The sequence below is a fragment of the Pollachius pollachius genome (genome assembly GCF_949987615.1).
Source record: "Pollachius pollachius genome assembly, chromosome: 12".
NCBI lineage: Eukaryota > Metazoa > Chordata > Actinopteri > Gadiformes > Gadidae > Pollachius > Pollachius pollachius.
In genome coordinates, this window is record NC_136945.1 from 20230835 (window position 1) to 20252217 (window position 21383).

Genomic DNA, 21383 nt, shown 5'->3' on the forward strand with positions numbered 1-21383 from the left:
AAGACGAGCGTTGCGGGAGCGGTCCCGCGTTGTGCTGAGTGTGCAGGAAGTGAACAAGAGGCCCGTGCCTCTTGATAGCGAATCAACACCTTGTGGCGCCAACGTCTGACTGGCATTCGCTCTTAATGAGCCAGATACCTTCTGTACCGCTGTCGCGCGACACGCCGTTGACGTTTGGATTTGTGTAACACAGGGAGGGTAAATGGATGTTGTTGTTGAGATAACGTCTACGCTCTGTTACACCCGACTGTACCTCGTACGGTAGGATTGCAGAATACACTGCAGTGGGGAAACTTCATTTCTGCGTGCGATGGTAGCAAGCCTAGAACGTGGATGCAGTGAAAATGTGAAGGTGTTGTAAATGTTAAATGGTAAGTGGACTGCAATCATACAACACTTTTCTAACCAGTGGCAACTCAAAGCACCGTACAATATTGCCTAACATTCACCCCTGTTCATGCATAGATTCAGTGGGGATAACCATGCAAGCCGACAGTCAGCTTTTCAGGACTAGTTAGGGTGAGGTGTCTTGCTCAGGGACCCCTCACACTAGGGCTGGGAGGCGCCGGGGATCGGACTAGCAACCTCCGGTTACAAGCCAACCTGCTCTACATCCTGAGCCACATGCCGCCCATAGCTCGTTGTCACCAGAGTGGGCCGAAGAATGAGCGACATTCACAAACACCTCACATTCAAAATGAACCAAGTGGTTTAGTCATCATGGTCGTATGGGAAGGGGCTTTACCGGCAACGCTGAGGGGGGCAAATGTACCGGGTGGGTGAGTGTCAAAGCCGCTGGAAAGAACTCAATGAATCTGGACTCGTTTTCACACCAATTTCCCGGGGTATAAAAGTATAATGTTCACATTTCAAGTACATTTGGAAAGTTAAGCCAAAAAAGTTAAGCCTGTCTATGCCCGGGATTCAGAGAACCCAAAGAAAATCAATTGCTAAGAATTACTGTAATGATGGCGTTCATAAGATGCAGCATTGGCGAGGAGGAGTAATAAGTTGCAAGCAGCAAGGAGTTTAAATAAGTACTCAACTAAATACAGAGCTCAACTGTAATGCAAATCAAACATCTGCTAAATATTAGCAATCTCATATTCATTTTCGTTTCCATTTTCATTAAGGGCATTTAGCAGACGCTTTTATCCAAAGCGACTTACAATAAGTATATTTATCAGAAGAAAGAGAAACAATATATCGCTGTCGGTGCAGTAAGGATGTTCATAGAACCAAGTGCCAAGCACTAACAATCGCTAGGTTAACCCATTCCCCGCATACAAAAAAGACAACTAGGATAAGATGCTACACCACGCTAATTACTATTTTTATGTGCAAGGATGTACAATACACAATAAATGCGTACACTAAGTGCCAGGACGTACAACATATAATATGGACTGTTGACTGTAAGGGTCAGTAACAATGGACTGTTGACTGTGTGTGTCGGTAACACTGGACTGTGTGTGTCGGTAACACTGGACTTTATGTTTCGGTAACACTGGACTGTGTGTGTCGGTAACACTGGACTTTGTGTTTCGGTAACACTGGACTGTGTGTGTCGGTAACACTGGACTGTGTGTGTCGGTAACACTGGACTTTGTGTGTCGGTAACACTGGACTTTGTGGGTCAGTAACGTTGGACTGTTGACTGTTGTGTTGTTCGTAGGCATCGCCGGGAACCCGGTCCTGTTCAACGAGAACGGGGACGCGCCGGGCCGCTACGAGATCTACCAGTACCAGATCAGGAACCGAACCGCCGAGTACAAGATCATCGGCCACTGGACCGACCAGCTGCACCTTAACGTGAGACCGACACCACACCCACACACACACACACACACACACACACACACACACACACACACACACACACACACACACACACACACACACACACACACACACACACACACACACACACACAGCCCTGCAGAGCACACAGACACACATGAACACCCGCAGACATGCACGCATACAGACACAGTAAACACAGTACACACAGTTCCCATAGACACACACACACTCTCCTGCTGAACATACACACACAGACACACTCACATACACACTCACACTCAATACACACACACTCCTGCAGAACAGACAAATACACACACACACACACACACACACACACTCCTGCTGCATACACAAACCACCGACGCACACACCCTCGGTTAAGTACAGTACGCAGTACACATGAATGCACACACACTCACTCCCACGGCAAACAAACAAACAACTCCTACCGTCCACGTACGCACACTCCCCCGTAGTAAACCCACACAAACCCACAACAGCTTCCCCCAGCGCCCCTTCCACCCAGGGCACTCAGCGCTCCGGTGTGCTGCCGGTGATGGAGTGTTTGCCAGGGGAATCCGGCTGCTTGTCGGGGGCTCTGCAGCTGTGTTTGCGTGTAATTCCTCCCCAGAGCCTTTGTCCCTTCAAAAGGTGTAAACACACATAGGGTGCGTTTGAATGACAAACCGGGGCTGTCTCAGAGGACCAGAGGAGCGAAGCCCGGACTGAAGGACAGACAGCCACTTCAGACACTGTCACTTACTTTAAAAACTGGAACTCAAAACTATTTTTTCTTGGCAAGGGGATAAAAGTAATAACGCAATGGAAGGGAATAACAATGAATTACATTAAGGGTTTCGAAATCACAAATCACGCTTTTGGCAAATAACTTGCCTGAGGCGGCGTGGAGGAAGAGGAACACAGTGTTGACTGACTAGTCTGCTTTAGGGCTCCCAGCGCTGCCTGTTCCCTTTGTCTCCGATAGCTTCCTTAGGTAAGCTACTTCTATGGCTTCCCTGTCTTTCGCCTGTAAAGCTGCTTTAAGTTAATTAGCAGTCTTTGAGCTCTTAATTGAATGGAAAGGCGAAGACAAACAGCTTTGAGTTGGAAATGCACCTTTGAAAGCAAACATAACATTAAGTCTGACGCTTTTTAACGACGCGAAGACAAGTTTATCTCCCGTGGCAGACTCCGGGGGAGTATTTCTCACCCAAACCGAAGGCTTTTGTGCTTCTTCACTGTTACGTTAATCTCGAGGCAATAGCACGGCCGTGTGCTTAGAGTCAACGCTACGTGGGACCAGACAAATATTTATTACACAATAATACTATCGACATCAGCAGTATCGAGAATGACATCAAGAGCTCAAAAGCTTTGTATGTCAACAAGGGCGGTAATTCCAATGTTAATTTGTCGGTTTGTGCTATGACGGTTTGTATACGATTCAATATATTGTATTTTCTCATTCGTATTCTTGAGATAACACTGGACAGGAAAACAAACAGACTCTTTTCCAAACCATCATCGGCTCATTGCTAGTCCCCTGCTGTCTCTAGCCAGAGGGCTGTTATTCAGACGGAGGTTTCTCTCCGTCCATCTCCCTCCTTCTCCCAACCTCCCCCTGATCCCCCCCGTCTCCAAACCTCCCCCCTGATCCCCCCGTCTCCCCCGGTCTCCAAACCTCCCCCCTGATCCCCCCCGTCTTCCCCTGCCTCTTCCCTCCGTCTCCCCCGGTCTCCAAACCTCCCTCTGATCCTCTCCCCCCGTCTCTCCCCTGTCTCCGCCCCTGTCTCCCCCCAGGTGCGCACCATGCAGTGGCCGGGCGGCGTGCGTCGGGTGCCCTCCTCCATCTGCAGCCAGGCCTGCAAGGCGGGCGAGCGCAAGAAGATCGTGAAGGGCATCCCGTGCTGCTGGCACTGCGAGCGCTGCGATGGCTACCAGTACCAGGCCGACACCTTCAGCTGCAAGATGTGCCGCTTCGACCTGCGGCCCAACGCCAACCACACAGGCTGCGACCCCATCCCCATCGTGAAGCTGGAGTGGAGCTCGCCCTGGGCGGTCATCCCCGTGCTCATCGCCGTGGTGGGCATCAGCGCCACGCTCTTCGTGGTGGTCACCTTCGTGCGCTACAACGACACGCCCATCGTCAAGGCGTCGGGGCGGGAGCTGAGCTACGTGCTGCTGACGGGGATCTTCCTCTGCTACGCCAACACCTTCCTCATGATCTCCACGCCTGACGTGGGCGTGTGCTCCATGCGGAGGATCTTCCTGGGCCTGGGCATGAGCATCAGCTACGCGGCGCTGCTCACCAAGACCAACCGCATCTACCGCATCTTCGAGCAGGGCAGCATGTCGGTGAGCGCGCCGCGCCTCATCTCGCCCGCCTCCCAGCTGGTCATCACCTTCGCCCTGGCGGCGGTGCAGCTGCTGGGCGTGTGCATCTGGTTCGGCGTGGACCCGTCGCAGGCGGTCGTCGACTACGAGGACCAGCGCACGTCCAACCCGCTGATGGCGCGGGGCGTGCTGAAGTGCGACATCTCGGACCTGTCGCTCATCTGCCTGCTGGGCTACAGCATGCTGCTGATGGTCACGTGCACGGTGTACGCCATCAAGACCCGCGGCGTGCCGGAGACCTTCAACGAGGCCAAGCCCATCGGCTTCACCATGTACACCACCTGCATCATCTGGCTGGCCTTCATCCCCATCTTCTTTGGCACCTCGCAGTCCACCGAGAAGGTAGGGCCCGCCCCCCTCGACTCACTACCTCTGTGTGCCTATGTGTGTTTGTGTGCCATTGTGTGTGTGTGTTTGTGTGTGTGTGAGCATGTGTGGATGTTTGTGTGTGTGTGTGTGTGTGTGTGTGTGTGTGTCTGTTTTTGTCTGTTGGTGCATGTGTGTTTGTGTCTGTGTGTGTGTGTGTGTGTGCGTGCATGTGTGTGTGTTTGTGTGTCTGTGTGTGTGTGTGTGTGTGCGTCGTTTTCCTCTCACTTGTTTTTTTTTCTCCACTTTGTGTTTGTTTTGCTATTTTTCCGACAGCAGACAGTAAACTAACAACAAATCCACGTCCAATAGTCCTTGGAAAGGAGTGTTCTGTATCGTCTCCCTTCTTTGATTATCTCCCTCAACCTGTCCAGGTTAATTCTCCTTCTCTCTCTCCCCCCCTCCCCCCAGGTTGTTTTTCTTATCCTGGTTCGTCTTTTGTTGTTCAAATGGTTTTCTTTAGAGGCTCTCCTCTCTCCTGCTCTCCTCCTCTCAGCAGCCCGGCGACGTTGGAAGAGTAGGGGGGTGGGGGGGGCACCTTGATTATAAAACAAACAAGCATGCTTCTGTGAGAGCCATTTCAAATGAAGATGAGCCTCTGCCTGGAATGTAAGACACTTCAGCGAATTACATTTTTCCCTTTTCCGTAAAGTTACGATTGGTTTTTGGCCACAAATTTAATTTAGTTTTACCGTCCCCGCTCCTTCCGACGAAGAGACCGTTTCAAAGAACTTTTTATTCTAAGCGAAATAAATGAATTTCTGGGTGTTACCGGGGTTTGACCCGGCTTTATCTCCTGCCACAGCCAACCTCGTAAACAAGCAACGCAATCTTACCACTCGGATATTTTTCTTGAAAGACGCACGCCACGACAAATTAGGGCTGATCCCGCGGGAGCTGTTTACACCACGAGCAGCTTTCCCTCTCCTCTCCCTCCCGTGTCAAATCAATGTGTCTGCCGTCGCACAGCCATGTCTGAGATCCAGCCCAGAGAGACACAGGCGGGCGCGCAGTGCGGGGGAATCGGGGGTCAAACGAGGTCCAGACATAGGGGTCATGAGTGTTCGACGTTAGGCTCAGCACTCGGGCCCGGCCGCCCGTGACAGCAGTACGGTGGGAGGGGGGGGCAACTCAAGCCCCCAGGTTGAGAGATTGTCTTTTTGGCGGGTTGTTTGCTCTGTTACAGGAGAGGACACACCAGTCAATGGGAAGAATAGCCGAATCCTGGCATGAACACTATCGGCTGTGCCAGAACCAGCCTGACAGATGCAACAAATTAATCCTCACCTCCTTCCCTCTGGGATTTGTGAAGACAATGCATCAAAATGTTGGCCTGAAAGTCTGCTCTTTGATAGTCTCCCTTTGTTGGAGATGTTTTTCCGCGCGAGGGAGTGTGTACAATTGTGTCATTCTCGGCAGTCCAAAAAAAAAAGCCTTTGACGAATGGACTGTGCTGCGGAAAGTTTGAGCACGGCTGAGAATCCAAAATGGATTCCTCCTGAAGAGTGCAGGATGTGGCTAAGCACGACGTTGCTTTATCTGAGCCATACCGTATGTTTTACAACCCCAGTAACGGCTCTGGTTTTGTGTTGCCATTATCAGTATTCACAGATTTAAAATACATTTGATATCAGCACTCTTGTAAAGTTTGGTCTTAGGGCGAGGGTTTACGACTCCCTGTTTGAAGGATATGGGATTGAAGTCCAAAGTCTGTAGCATACCTGTAGTTATCTTTGAGCGGGATGCTCCAACCTTTCAACTGCTCCTTAATCACATGTGAGTAGCGAAACTGAGGAGCGATATTGTCATGGTATCAGAGGAAGATGAAGTGGGCCTTCACTGCCTGCAGGCTGTGGAGTGTGACGAGACTGATCACAGAGTCTGCAAGATCGCGACGCAATCCAGCAAAACAATAATTGTGCACAATAAGGGTGTGCGGGGGAACGGCCGGCTGAAATCGAAGTTTGTTTGGACTGATGGACGTGACCCGGGGGTCGAGGCAAACAGCGACAACTAGGAGGAACTCTCGAGTGGTTCATCATTCTGTTTTCATCGCCCCAGCTCCCGGTCGGCTTTGTCCTGCTTTCTCTGCGTTACTGATCGCAGCCAATCAATGCAGCTTGGATAAAAGGTAACAAAGCAGCCAATTACCACTTTGTTTCTGGAGCCTGATCCAAACCAATTTGTGCTCCCACCAGGCTGGCGAGAACACAGCGGGGGGGGGGGTTTGTGCATCCAATTGCTTTGCCAGAATTACCTGTTAACAAACTCATTGGCACCACCGAACCTTGCTTGGGCAAATGCATTATCCGACAATTCCTGTTACATCCAAACATGATGTGGATGATATTGATGGCAGGATGTAACACGATTGATGTCACAAGTTATATAATAAACGATTCAACAGTTAATATAGTAGTCCTGCCTTTCCATCCAGGGATTAATACTGGTTTATCTTATCTGAGAACGTTTTCAGTGCTGAGATATAGTTTCATCTTAGGTTTTGATCTTAGGTTCGTAGGTTTAGTAGTTTAAATCATGAGGTGCTTAGGTTTAGTAGTTTACATCAGGAGGTGTGTAGGTGGTTTAGTCGTTTAAATTAAGAGGTGCATAGTTTAAGTAGTTTAAATCAAGAGGTGTGTAGTTTAGCAGTTTGAATCAAGAGGTCTGTAGCTGAAGTAGTTTAAATCAAGAGGTGTGTAGGTTAAGTAGTTTAGTAGTTTAGATCAAGAGGTGTAGAATGGTGAAGTCTTGTGACGCATTTGTAAATTTAATCATTGGTTTGATTAAAACAATGTTTGTCACACTAGCTTGTCCTCAACTGATGGAATGCTTGTTTTGTTGTAGTTGTTATGTTGTTTGTAGTGGCTGGTGTTTTACTAAGCGTATGATGTGTACATGTGCGTGCGTCACACACGCCTTTGGGTAGTGTTGTAGCTAAGGTGTCACTTTTTACCTCCAGCTGAAAGGTTGTGGGTTGGATCCATAATACATGCAGCCTAGCCTGTGAGCATCTTTGAGCAAGATGACTAAACCTTCCTCCTAAATAATGACTTAGCAATACAACATTTACATTTGCATTTACATTTAGGGCATGTAGTAGACGCTTTTATCCAAAGTGACTTACAGTAAGTACTTTTGTCAGAAGAAAGAGTAATAATATATTTAAATATATAATATATATAAATAATATATCGCTGTCACTACAGTAAGGATGTTCAGAGAACCAAGTAAAGTGCACTAACAAAATAGTATTAAATAGTAAGTCACTTTGGATGAGATTGCTAAATGGCTAAATACACAACATAAACATGTAGTGTAACGCAGGTGTGCCACCACAGAATATAAGTAAATGAATACATTGTACATAAATACTAATCCAAACACAAGGCAAACAAACTCTAGTCATTAGGGTCCCACCACACACACACACACCATCCAAATGTATATTCTCCTCTCCCACTTGTGAGGCCATTTCACATTCAAATCACATTCCTGTTCAGTTTGAGTCCCATGCTAATATCCTGTCCTGCCTGTAAATACAGCCTAATTGAGGGATACGATGGTTCACATTCTCTTTTTCGCGTCTCTGAGAGGCAGAAACCACCACTCTCAGCGCCGTCTTTGTTTCAGCATTCCATATCCTGCCTTGGAAGATGAAAGAGGGTGTAAATACGGAGCAGAGATTAAAATTACCTCTTTTCTGTTGTTTCAGAAAGGGTCATCCATTGTCTGGCCTCAGAATAGTAAAGTAGCTGTATGGAACAGTTGTTGTCTTACTTTAAATACAGAATTTACAATCTTAAATATGTTTTTTCCCTCTCTGTCTCTCGCAGAGTTGGGGCTGCATGTGGCGTAGGAGAGTGGGTTGGCTGGTAACCGGAAGGTTGCTGGTTCGATCCCCGGCTCCTCCTAGCGTCCGAGTGTCGAGGTGTCCCTGAGCAAGGCGCCTCGCCCTCACTGCTCCTGACGAGCTGGCTGTCGCCTTGTGTGGCTGACACCGCCGACGGTGTCTGAATATGTGAATGTTAGGCAATATTGTAAAGCGCTTTGAGGGGCCACTGGTTAGAAAGGCGCTGTATAATTGCAGTCCCTATAGCTGTACTCAGCCCTCGTTAATTAAGATTTCCCCTGGAAGCAAAACCAACTGTAGACACAAACAGCTGGGAGAGGAGCTGGCGTCTAATCAGGGGGACGTTCGAGGGTCCGCCTTCAGCACGGGGAGGAGGGGCATCAAACAGGAACAGGAAGTGGAGGAAGCTCTCCTCGGTGGTGGGCGACGTGCGGCTCTCATGTGAAGTCCTTTCTTCTCGGCTCCGGCGCCTAATCACGTCTGAACACAACACAGACTCCCCACCAACACCCCCCCCCCCCCCCCCCCCCCCCCCGACCGAACGGGTCCGCGACACGACGCAGAGTTCTGAGCACTCAGGTGCTTTCATCAGAATCGCCGATTCAGCCTTAAGTTCTGTCGCCGTTTTTTTTTTTTCCCTTTCGTTCTGTTTTTTCGGCGTTCCTCCAGCTTGTCATTAAAAAACCGACGCGGTGGACGACAACAAAAGCTGCAGGTGCGGTGATGGGAAGAGGGACGAGGTAATTGTGTGGAACAGAGGCAGACTCTCTGAGCGGTTGCGTAAACAGCGCTCTCCGTCTGAACGGAAGGAGCGTGTGGGAGAGGAGCGTCCTCATCACGGGCCTACTGTACATGACAGGCCCACAAAGCCTCCAGCAGACCGGCGGCGACACCCCGCCCCCCACCATTAAACGCTCCACTACCCCTGGGATGCCCCTGTCGCCCGCTGCCCGTGCGCGCGCGTGTGTGTGTGCGTGTGTGTCTGTGTGTCTGTGTGCGTCTGTGTTTTTTTGTGTGCGGGCACGTGCGTGTGTGCACGTGTGTGTGTGTGTCTGTGTGTGCGCATTGGTAAGTGTGTGTCTTTGTACCTTGTGTGTGTGTGTGTTTGTGCGTCTGTGTCTGTGGGCGCATGTGCGCGCGTCTGCGCGGGTGTGTCCGGCACGTGTGTGTGTCTGTGTGTGTCTGTGTGTCTGTGTGTGTGTTTGTGTGTCTGTGTGTGTGTTTGTGTGTCTGTGTGCGCTCGCTTCGTTGCTACCTTTTACTGGCAGGTTCTCGGCAGTGCGGACAGTCATGCATTTGTCATCCGGTGTCAGGACAAATGTGACCAACGCCAGGGGAGACTCTCCCTCCATCGTTCACAATGAAGAGGGGACCGGCGCTGGGGGTCGGGGGGGACATATGATGTGATACGCGGAGCTTGAACGGCCCGGTTTGATGCCAGCCCCAGTAGATGGATGTGACACCTGTTGGAGCTGCAGGACGGTGTGATGGATGGGAGAGGGGGGGAGATGGGGGAGGTAGGGGAGATGGGGGGGGGGGGGGTGAGTGACGAGCCACCCAACCCTAAAGCCGGTCTCCCCTCCCCCTCCGAGGGACCAGCTCAACCCAGCCGCCCACGAGGGGGGCTCCGGAGTACGGGGTTATGAATGGGGCCAATCAAAGGGCCGGTACTGGTGGGCCCCTCTCCTCAGAGACACCCCCCCCGTCAGTCCTGGGTTAACGCTCCGGGTGTCAGGAGAGCACCTGCGGAGGTTCCGGGAGACTTCAGCGCACGGTGAGTAGCTGGGGAGCGGAGGATGTCACGCCTGGAGCCGAGGCACAGCAGGCCATCCTTCACTCCCGCAGCGCTGCTATCCCACCCGGAGCGCGCCCCCCACGCTCCGTCTCTACAGAGGAGACAAAGCGATGACTCAGAGGGTCTCATCCTCCTCAGGCTCTCCTCTCTCTCTCTCTATCCCCCCCCCCCTCTCTCTATCTCTCTCTCTCTTTTTTTCCCGCTCAGTGACTCGTAGCATCGTTTGCATTCTGCTTCTTCTCTTTCAATGTTTTCTCGATTTCTCTCTTTTATTGTTTTCTTTGTTATTCCTTTCTTTCCCTTCCTCCTCCCTCCCACCACCCAGAGACTAACGTTGACGCGAGCGGAGGCATAGTATAGACACTGTAAGCGTGTGTATACGCGACCACACGCACGTCTCTATAGAGATACAGAGTATAGACACTGTGAGCGTGTATATAGCGTGCATTGGCACCAACGTGAACACACAGACTATGTGGTTCACGTCGTTCTGGTGTCCGGCGGTATAAGCTGAGCACCGCTGGCCGAAGTCATTCTCCTGCAGCACAGCGACCCTCTAGGCCAACACGGTGACCTCTGGCCCCTCTGCAGGGAAGGGAACAGAGCATAGAGGGCAGCCAGCCAACCGCCCGCCTCCATGAATCCCTTCCCCTTCAGAGCCTCGCTCTGTTTGTCCCTCAAGGGCTCTCGTCGGGTTATCGGTTGAATTAAGAGGCGCTTATAGGCGGACCGTGAGCATAAGGCTTCCAGTGGACTGCCGTCCTCCAGGGTGCGTGACGATGCCCTCGCTAACCCCCAGACTGTGAGCCTCACAACGGCTTCGTTTTGAGTTAATTCATCAAAGACTCGCTGACTCATGGAGATCCGTCCACGTGGGAAGCGGCCTTTCTTTACATTGACCCCCGCGTATCGGCAAGACACGATCCCATTGGCTCTCAGGCCTCTCCCTAGCCGCTGGTGATTCTCCCGTGGCCTCCCGCCTTGGCGGAGCGTCGGCCACTCATCTCGCTGCGTGAACTGCGTAGGCTCGCTGTTCATTAGCAGCAGCACGGCATCCCCCCCGCTCCATCATCTGAAGCCGGGCCTGCGGCTCTCTCTGAGGAACGGCAGAGAGATACACGCCTTGCCTTTCTCTCTAAGATCCTCTTTATGGACTGATTGGGTGCAAAGCGATCAGCAGGGAGAGGATCAATAAGGCGGCGACAGTTAACAGCAGCCAGTCAACAGCAGTCAGTCAACAGCAGTCAGTTAAAGCCAGTCAGTCAACAAAAGGCTGTCAACAGCAGTCAGTAAAAAGCAGCCAGTCAACAGCAGTCAGTCAACAGCATTCAGTAAAAAGCACTCAGTCGTCAGCGGCCAGTCAAAAGTCTGTCAACAGCAGTCAGTCAACAAAAGGATGTCAACAGCAGTCAGTAAAAGCAGTCAGTCAACATCAGTCAACAGCAGCCAATCAGTAAAAAACTCTCAGTAATAATCTGTCAGTCAAACAGCAGCCAGTCAGTAAAAATCTGTCAGTAATAATCTATCAGTCAAACAGCAGCCAGTCAACAAAGTCCATCAACAGCAGGCCAGTCCAAAAAAGTAATTTAACAGCAGTCAGTCAACAAGGGAAATCCAGGTCCTCCCCAGATAGACTGCAGGTTCACTCAGTGGGGGACCACCATCGTTGCAAAAGCGTCTAATCATTTCAAGTAAAGAAAACGATAATTTCAAAGTCAATATGTTGGATGTCAAATGGCCTGTGGCGATTGAATCCCTGAATGGACACCTCCATGCCTTCACTGGTTAATCTGCCGTATGGTCGTCCACATCAAGGGGTTAAGAATTCTGTCCTGGGGAGGCAGACGTTTCCCCATCCTTGTTATTTTGCACTTATTGTGCCAACAGTTTGAATGGGGAGTCAGTGATCCGAGCCCAGAGCAGCTCCTATAGCTGGGAGGGGTCGGGACACAGCTCTCCATCCATCTCCCCCTCATCCCCCAGCCCCCTACCCGGGCCCTGCTACGAGACCTGGGTGGGGATGAGGTACGCCCCAGCGCAGAGGTGGAGGGAGAGGGTGCAATAATGAAAACAAATAACAAATAGACTCCTGCCTCTCAGGCGGGGGGGGGCACCCCCTTGGGGGAGGAGAGGGCAGGAACTAGACTTCAGCAGGGAGTCCGCAGGGGATGAAGACAGTAAATGAGAGAGAGAGAGAGGGAGAGGGAGGGAGGGAGAGGAGTTATTGGTTATCGGGCTCGTTCCGGAACCCCCTACAGTCCTTGCAGGGTGGGTCTCCTCTGTCCGTCTCATTCCTGGTTTGGGTGGTGGGTGGGGGTGCGAGGGTCAGTCAATCAGAAGATATCTGCTGTCCCCCCCCTCCCTCCCTCTCGTGGGTCAGCCAAGCAAGAAGTCCAGCGAGGAACACCGGTTCCGCCGTTCCACTCGGTGCAGCCGTCCGTCCGCTTTGTGTTGATTGGTCGGATGATTTAAAATGGAGGCGCCGTGGTGGGAGGGGCCAGTGGTCACGGCTGGAAGTCACGCCTTAATGGGGTTGTTGTGGTCTCACGAGGCGGCTCCTGGTTATGATTCTGAGTGTGAGGCTAACGCCGACGGCCGGTATCAAATTTGTGTTGCGGATAACTCAATGGCCGCATTAAAACCGACGCCGCTGAGATAACAAACAAGGCCTGGCTCCGAACGCCGAGAGGGATGGTTGCTGCGGAATATAATTTTAGCGGCGTCGTATATATTCCGATCTTTGCACCCGGGCGTTTCCATCGGAGTATAAAGCCTCCTTCCTCCAGCAGCCGAACACCGGACAGGTCGTTGCGTCCGCTAATTAGAACGAGCCGCAGCAGATGTCCGTGTTTTACGGCGGCCTCTCGCTCGCCCACACGGGGAATGCACGAATAGCGCACGAATCATGATGGTCTGTTGTACACAACGCACAAACACGAGCCAGAATCATCAGGGCACACGAGGGTCAGAACACGCTTAACAGCGCTGGGCACATCTTAACAGCGCACCCAAGGATAATAAGGGTCACACAAGGGTCAAAACACACTACACAGTTTTGTACACATCACGGGAAACGCACAAGAAGCGCAAGAATCAAGAGGGTCACACGAGTGTCAAAACATTCTACACAGTTTTGTACACATCATAACAACGCACACAAGAATAAAAAGCGTGCCCGCGGCCATGTATGAGGTCACCTCGGCCACTTTCGTATAGATTAAAAATAATTCAAACCTAAATCCAACTGTATACAAAATCTGTGGTTGAGAATTTCCTCGAGATGAGTTAATGCTTCATTCAGTTGAGACTTGTTGCTTTGTGTGCGCCTTGTGTGACATCTGTCGGTGCGTCCTTAACCCGCAAACTCCCCCCTCCCCCCTTTGAAACCCCCCCGGTCCCCACTATTTTTCAAACCCTGGCCCCGGCCCAGATCATAAGGGTCACATCAGTGTCAAAACACAAACACATCCTTGATTAAAAGTGACTGACGTGCTCTCTCCGACTGTGTGTGCGTTCTCTGTGTATGTGTGCGTGTGTCTCTGTGTGTGTCCCCCCCCCCCCCAGATGTACATCCAGACCACCACGTTGACCATCTCGGTGAGCCTGAGTGCCTCGGTGTCCCTGGGCCTGCTCTACATGCCCAAGGTGTACGTGGTCCTGTTGCACCCGGAGCAGAACGTGCCCAAGCGCACCCGCAGCCTGAAGGCCGTGGTCACCGCCGCCACCATGTCCAACAAGTTCAACCCCAAGGCCAGCCTGAGGCCCAACGGCGAGGCCAAGACCGAGCTCTGCGAGAGCCTCGACTCACAAAGTAAGGGGTCTGGGTCACGTTAGGGGTCTGGACTCTCAAAGTAAGGGTTCTGGGTTACTTCAGGGGTCTGGACTCACAAAGTAAGGGTTCTGGGTCACCTCCTTAGCATCGACTCACAAATTAAGGGTTCTGGGTCACTTCAGGGGTCTGGACTCACAAAGTAAGGGTTCTGGGTCACTTCAGGGGTCTGGACTCACAAAGTAAGGGTTCTGGGTCACTTTAGGGGTCTGGACTCACAAAGTAAGGGTTCTGGGTCACTTCAGGAGTCTGGACTCTCAAAGTAAGGGTTCTGGGTCACTTCAGGGGTCTGGACTCACAAAGTAAGGGCTCTGGGTCACTGTAGGGGTCTGGAATCTCAAAGTAAGGGTTCTGGGTCACTTCAGGGGTCTGGACTCACAAAGTAAGGGCTCTGGGTCACTTTAGGGGTCTGGACTCTCAAAGTAAGGGTTCTGGGTCACTTCAGGGGTCTGGACTCACAAAGTAAGGGCTCTGGGTCACCTCCTTAGCCTCGACCCACAAAGTAAGGGTTCTGGGTCACTTCAGGGGTCTGGACTCTCAAAGTAAGGGTTCTGGGTCACTTCAGGGGTCTGGACTCTCAAAGTAAGGGTTCTGGGTCACTTCAGGGGTCTGGACTCTCAAAGTAAGGGTTCTGGTCTTTAGTTCCTGAGTATGGACTCACTTCCTGAGTCTTTTTAAGTCCAGACTCACAAAGACTCACTTCCTGATTCTGGACTCACAGTATAAGGGTTCTTGGTTCACTCAGTGAGCCTGCACTCACAGAGTGTTGCACCCGGTTTGTTTCATCTCATATGTGTGGACTCACAAAGTTGGAGTTGTGTTTGTTTGTTTGATTTCATATGTAAAATGAGAAAGATAAGAAAGTAGAGCAGGAGTGTAACACTTATCCTCCACTGCCACCCCAGAGCTTCAAGTTATTTATTTTCCGTGCAGCATCTTAATAAGCTCACCACCAAAGTGGTGTACATGAACGTTTTACTTAAGTTATAATAAAAATAACAATTTGCATTTAAATAGGGCTTTTCAGGCCATTTTGCATTGTGAGTGTGGAGGGCGGGATTTTAGGTAGATAGCAGATTTAACAGCCAACCAGGTTGGAGCGTTTGGGGCTGAACAGCCAATGAGAGAGCAGCTTAGTTGAACAGCCAATGATAGAGCACCTGGGGTTCAATGAGGAAGACCCCGGTCTGAGGAGCGAAGAGGAGAAGGGCCAGATGTGTGATAGCCCTCACTTATGATTTGTACTTCCAGCTCAGTACATCACAACAACAACAAACAAACACTACAAATTGCTTCCCTAACGCAGGGGCAGAAAGAGAAAGAGAACATGTGCAAAATCATTAGTTATTAGCCAACGTATACCAGGGTATTTAACACTTGAGTGGTTTTAGGAAATGAAACGCTATCCTTCATTCCGTGGTCGTATTTTCCAGCCGGGGAGAATCTATTGGACGAGCTCCACACGATTTATTAAACGAATACTTCTGCAACACTAGTTTTGGAAAATCACCTAGCATCTGGAAACTGTGCTTCATATATCCATTTCGATTATTCTAACACACAACGGGATATACATCACGGTCATTACACTTCAGACTCCCTCCTTCCAACTCCCCTTTATTATTATTATTATTATTATTATTATTATTATTATTATTATTTCTCTCTCTCTCTCTCTCTCTCTCTCTCTCTCTCTCTCCTATGCTCTACTCTCCCTCTCTCTCTCTCTGCTCTACCCTACTCTCTCTCTCCCTCTCTCTGCTAATCTCTCCTCTCTTCCCTACTCTCTCTCTCTCTCTCTCGCCCTCTCTCCTGTAGTCTCTTATTCCGGTCTCTGCTCCCTCTCCCCCTACTCTCTACTCTCTCTCTCCCTTACTCTCTGCTCTTTCTCTCTCTCCCCTCTTCCTCTCTCTCTCGCCCTCTCTCTCTCCCCTACTCTCTGCTCTCCTTCTCCCTCTCCGTCTCTTCCTGCGTCTCTCTCTCCCCTACTCCCCCTCTCCCTCCCTCTATCTCTCTCTTTCTCTCTCTCTCTCTCTCTCTCCCCCCTACTCCCTACTCCCTGCTCTCCCCCTCGCTATGTTTCCAAACCACAACAATCCACGAGCAAACACGTCTTCATCCCTCACCAAACAAAGCTGTGTTTTAATTCCGGTTCGGATAAACACCCTGTCTAAGACTGTAGAGAGTGAGAGACAGACTCACTCCGGGACTCAAGGCGCTCAGGTAGAGAAACACAAGACTCTGCACCCCCTTCCCGTCAGCGGAATAAACAGACTGACGCGCTGCGCTGAAGCACGTGCATTCTCAGCGCTCTGACAGACGCGAGTGTCCTCAGGCGTCTGTCTACCGAGACGGCCCGCCTGCTCCTGGACTGTGGTTCTAATGACGGCTGCTTACGGCCCGACCGGGTCAGCGGCTTCTGCAGGCACCACCTTAATGAAGCTGGACCTCCCGAGAAGCATCAGGCCGGCTGCTGGGTTAGCTGTTGATAAAGAAATGATAATAGTAGAGAGGGGACATATATCTGAGGCCTGAGGTGGTTTGGATGTTCCACTCCCCGTCGGATGGTTCCAGGTTTGATCCCCGATGTTTTTATTGTCTGCCGGTAGACCTCTCTTCTCCTTCTTCTCCTTTTGCACTTTTGGCGGCACCACGTCAAATCAAGATTTACATTTATTCTTTTTTTGCATTTCCATTTCCAGTTCAAACGCGCCGAGTAACGCCAAATGGAACAAACAAATTTTCACGAATCAAGCTGTTGTGAACTCTAGCCAGCCTCTGCGAGCATGGCGGGATGCATGGCGGGACGGCTCAGGCACAATAGCACACGTAATGAAACCTGGAGAGGGACAAACTTGTGTGCGACTCATGGATGGAGCCTCTCAAGGGGTTGACCTGCCTCCAAGCGAGCTGCGTTGACGTCAGTCTGCTGGCAGTTGGAAGCGAGAAGTTATGAAGGAATATATTTATATAACGTGCATTCTTATGTCTGAGACTAATCGCCATTCACGCAGAGCCTGGCTAGAGTTCATAACAGCTTTGTTATTGTTTGTCTGCTCCCATAACTATTCTGGCCTGGTTAAAGAGGAGAATGAAGGTTTAGAAAGAATAACAAAGCGGTCATTTTAGTTTGACGGTAATCGTTTGCATAACAAAAAAGCTGGTTCAAAAATAAAGGTTTTTGTTCAGATTGGTCTTGCTCCAAAGACTGAACAATAGTTCCCACTATTGGATCGCTGATACTGATATTCATCTCTTTTTGTTTCCTCATATCAAGGACATCAGGAGGCAATCTATGAAATATGTGTGAAACATTGTCCAATGTTTGAACAGGAACAATACAAAATAATCTGTCTCAATCTCAATAATAATGAGCTGCTGAGATTAGGAGAGGGAATACTTAAAGTCAAACTAAAATCCATCACCACGGATGTAATTGGGTGCGTTCCGTCTGTCTCAAACAAACATAACTAATCCTTAAACCAATCACATTTCACCACGGGGTATATTACGACTCAATGCAATAAGTTGTCGCGTAATCGACGAAAGACACTTGCGTCATCACGTAAAAAACAGCCCTTCGAGGGGGGAGTCCTATTCCGTCATGGAGATGCAAATCCAGCCGATCTGGCCTGAGGTGCTGAGCCAAGCAAAGCCATCCATACGGCGAGGTTCCGGTGGAGAACAGGGCCGAAGACCAGTGAAATGAGATCTTCTGGTCAATTCACTGAACTCACTGTCACTATAATACACTGAATTCAATGTCAATTCTGGTCAATTCCCTGATCTCGATTCACTAGTCCTCGCTTCGGACAGCAATGCATGCTTAATGACCGAATGGTAAATATCGTTGTCGTTATGTGCATATTCGCTAATTTCTTTCCCTGCTTGAGACCCCACTTCTTCCTGCTGATAAGGAAAACATTTTGCTTTTTTTTGTTAATTTTATAATAGAATAGGGCAGAGAGACTCCGGGTCGATAGCGAAAGACGTTTTGTCTCAGTTTGGCCGGCCCGTTTACAGGGTTCTACACATTTGAATAAGCACCATTTGTCATTGTCATCCAGAATACATGTCTGTCTGGCCCAGACGTCCCCACACCGCCCTCGACCCCCCAATCCCACCCCCGCCACCCGGTGCCCGGGTCTGGTGGCTCGCTGTCAGGGTTTATCTGATCGGTCGCAGCCAATCAGCTTCCACGGTCTGGGAGACAACGAGGAAGTTAAGGCCTGATGGCTCTGCATGCTGGAGCTGCTGCTGCTGCTATGTGTGTGTGTGGGTGTGTGTGTGTGGGTGTGTGTGTGTGTGGGTGTGTGTGGGTGCGTGTGTGTGAGATAGATATAAAGCGTGTGTTTGTGTATTTGTGTGACAGTGTTTTTTGTGTGGGACATGTACTTTGTGTGTGTGTGAGAGATTGTATTTTTGTGTGTATGTGAGATGTGTGTAAGATAGAAAATAAACGTATGGGTGTGTTTGTGTGTGATGTGTAGTTTGTGACAGAAAGAGAGTGAGGGAGGGAGAGAGAAGGAGGGAGAAAGGGAGTGGGAGGGAGAAAGAGAGAGAAGCAGTGACAGAGAGCTAGAGACTTAGCGAGAGGGAGAGAGAGACTGAGGGATAGGGAGAGAGGGAGAGAGAGAGAGACTGAGGGATAGGGAGGGAGAGAGAGACTGAGGGATAGAGAGAGAGAGAGAGAGACTGAGGGATAGAGAGGGAGAGAGAGAGACTGAGGGAGAGAGAGAGAGACTGAGGGATAGAGAGGGAGAGAGAGAGACTGAGGGAGAGAGAGAGAGACTGAGGGATAGGGAGAGACAGAGAGTGACGGAGGGAGCAAGGCAGAGGGGTGGGGACTGTTATTATTAAGTGAATGTCTCTCTGTCTGGTCAGCCGAGCAGGCTGTCTGGAGGGCAGAACTCATCCAAGCAGCATTATGGGGGCCACGGCTGATATTTGTGTGGCCGCGTCGCTGGCCTATAAAAGTTGTGTCTGACGAGTGTTACACTCTGGGGTGAGAGGACCCCTGGCCCCTTCCTTTCCGGCCCCTGTTACTCAGAAGATATGGAGCCTCACCCCCCCCCCCCCCCCTCCATCGCCCCTAACCCTCTCCTCCTTATCTCCAACTTCACAATGGCCCACCTTTGCTCCGTCAAATCCTCACTCTGCCCCATCAATCTCTCTCTTTCAGCCTTCTCCACAAAGCAAACATACATCAGCTACAGCAACCATGCAATCTAGCGGGGGACCAAGGAAGGCCGGATGCCGCCATTGTCAAGGATTCCACCATTCTGACCGTGACGACGACGTGTGTGTATGGAATTCCGAGCAGCCGGGAGTGTGTGTGTGGGGGCGGTCGCACGAACGGGTGCGCCACCGATGATGGATTTTTCCTGGGACCCAACGTGGCAAAGGATTAACAACGGAGAAGTTTTGTGAGGGAGAGAGGGAACGAGGGGAGGGTGTCGAGGCTCCAACTTTGACTTGATGACGGCCGAGAGACAAAGGGAGAGGGGGAGGGACTTTTTAGGTGTTGTGTGGCGGTTCTGTTGGATCGGAGCGGGACGGGGCCTCGAACCTCGAGGGATCCACGACTGGCGACGAGGAAATGTGTTTGGAGTTGTCTGCAACTTTTGTTCTGATTATCATTCAAGTTCTGAGGGGGTGAGTAACTCCAACACTTAGGGCATGACAACGCAGTTGCTGTGCCATTTTTAAGGAGGGTTGGTTTACTTTGGTTACTTTCTGAGTGTCTTCTTTCCGTTACAAAACGTCACTCCAACAGAACCCCGTTTTTGGTTTCAGAGTTCATGTTTTTCCTTTTTCTCTAAACGGTCTGTGATAGGTTAACAGAAACGAAGACTTTGAAAAATGATAACAAGAAAAAAAAAAGAGAATCAATCTGCTGATTTTGAGCATGCCGGTTTGAACACCCTGTGTTGTGTAATAAAAAAAAAAATCGTAAACAAAAACTAAAGAAAAAAAGTTGGAATGCGTTCAAACTCTGTTCCAGTGTTGTTACAATTGTTTGGGCTGCTGCCTACTGTATGTTTAAAATCGGTCCTAACTGGTGAAGGTCAAATCGTGATTTCTGTTACCTTCTGTTTGTTTCTGTGTGCTACAGTGAGGCCATGATATGTATTACCAGCTAGCCAAAGGCTGCCACTGCCCTCCGCATTTTGTGCTTTGAATCGGTGGCCCACGGCTAAAGCGAACAGTACTTCTCCCCCCCCACCCCCCGCCCCAGACCAAACTCTAAGTCGACGACCCTGTATGAGCCACCCCATCACTGCCACCAGCTGTCTTCTAGGTCACAGATAAGGGACAGTTCCATTAGGGTGGGGGGATTAAGATGAAGTGAGCGCTTGAATGTGGATCGCGCGATATCCTCTCAAGGTGATCCATTACGGAGCAGCGATCCAAACGACATTACCTCTTCTTCTCAGGCGTCGTCGTACCCCCCCCCCCCCCCCAAAACCTGTCTCACCGGCCGTAAGTTTGGACGTCGCGCCATCACTTTGTCGTTAAGTGTAAAGCCGCCAAGAGTCGACGCTAGCTAGCATCCGTAGGTCCGTTACAGCGATCGGAGCGGGGTTAGCAGAGTTCCTCGTGCATAATGTTAAATAAGTCGTAAACATATCTAAAATATCGGATGAGCGAGGAAGTCGCAATGGCAAGACGTGCAAAGTTTCAAACATGTATCGTAAATTTCTATGTTACTAACTTTCCATGATCATGAAATAACCTGTTAAACGGATGACTTACTGCGGTATAGAAGCCTCGAGTCATTTAACATCTTTAGGAAAATATGTGAGGAGGGGGAGCGAAGAAGTCACAAGACTCGCCGCAGACTTGAAACTCTCAAAAGTGAACATTACTAACTATCCATTACAATGAAGTTAAGGGAATACAGGATGATTTAACACATAAAGGTATCAGAATAAACAATGTATTTAAAGCCCTCTGGAAACGCGGTCCGAGGAAGAGCGAGGAAACACGAGCCTAAGGTAAAGTCAACTCTTTGAGTTTGAGTGAAGGCCATCTGAGGGTCCCTATAGTGTGTTCGTGAATCCATGCTTCTTCTGATCCCCCACCCCCGCCCTCCGTGTCCCTCAGCACCGTGTCGCAGATAAACTTAAAAAAGACCCAAACGGCCTCCTAATGTGTGTTATTAAATAGACGATGATGTCGCTTTACCACCTGACATATTCTAAGCTAGGAGGGAGGGAAAGTAAAGAAGAAGAACCCAGTGCCTGGCTACCTGATGATGATGTGTTTGTAAAACCTCATGAAACCTAACAACTTTGTGTGGAGCATGTTCAGTTTTTTCTTTTTTTATACCTTTTATT

The 21383-nt window shown here is 50.1% G+C and overlaps 1 protein-coding gene across 1 annotated transcript in view; it reads left to right on the top strand.

The window, feature by feature from the left end:
• Positions 1-19275, top strand: part of LOC307083847 (metabotropic glutamate receptor 4-like) — a gene marked incomplete at both ends in the record, with an annotated part of 82288 nt that extends 63013 nt beyond the window's left edge. The window contains 4 exons of the mRNA XM_079747855.1: positions 1676-1812; positions 3607-4542; positions 13779-14025; positions 19226-19275. Coding sequence (XP_079603981.1) covers positions 1676-1812; positions 3607-4542; positions 13779-14025; positions 19226-19275 — 1370 coding nt within the window. The remainder of the gene's footprint in view (positions 1-1675; positions 1813-3606; positions 4543-13778; positions 14026-19225) is intronic.
• Positions 19276-21383: the final 2108 nt, after the last annotated feature.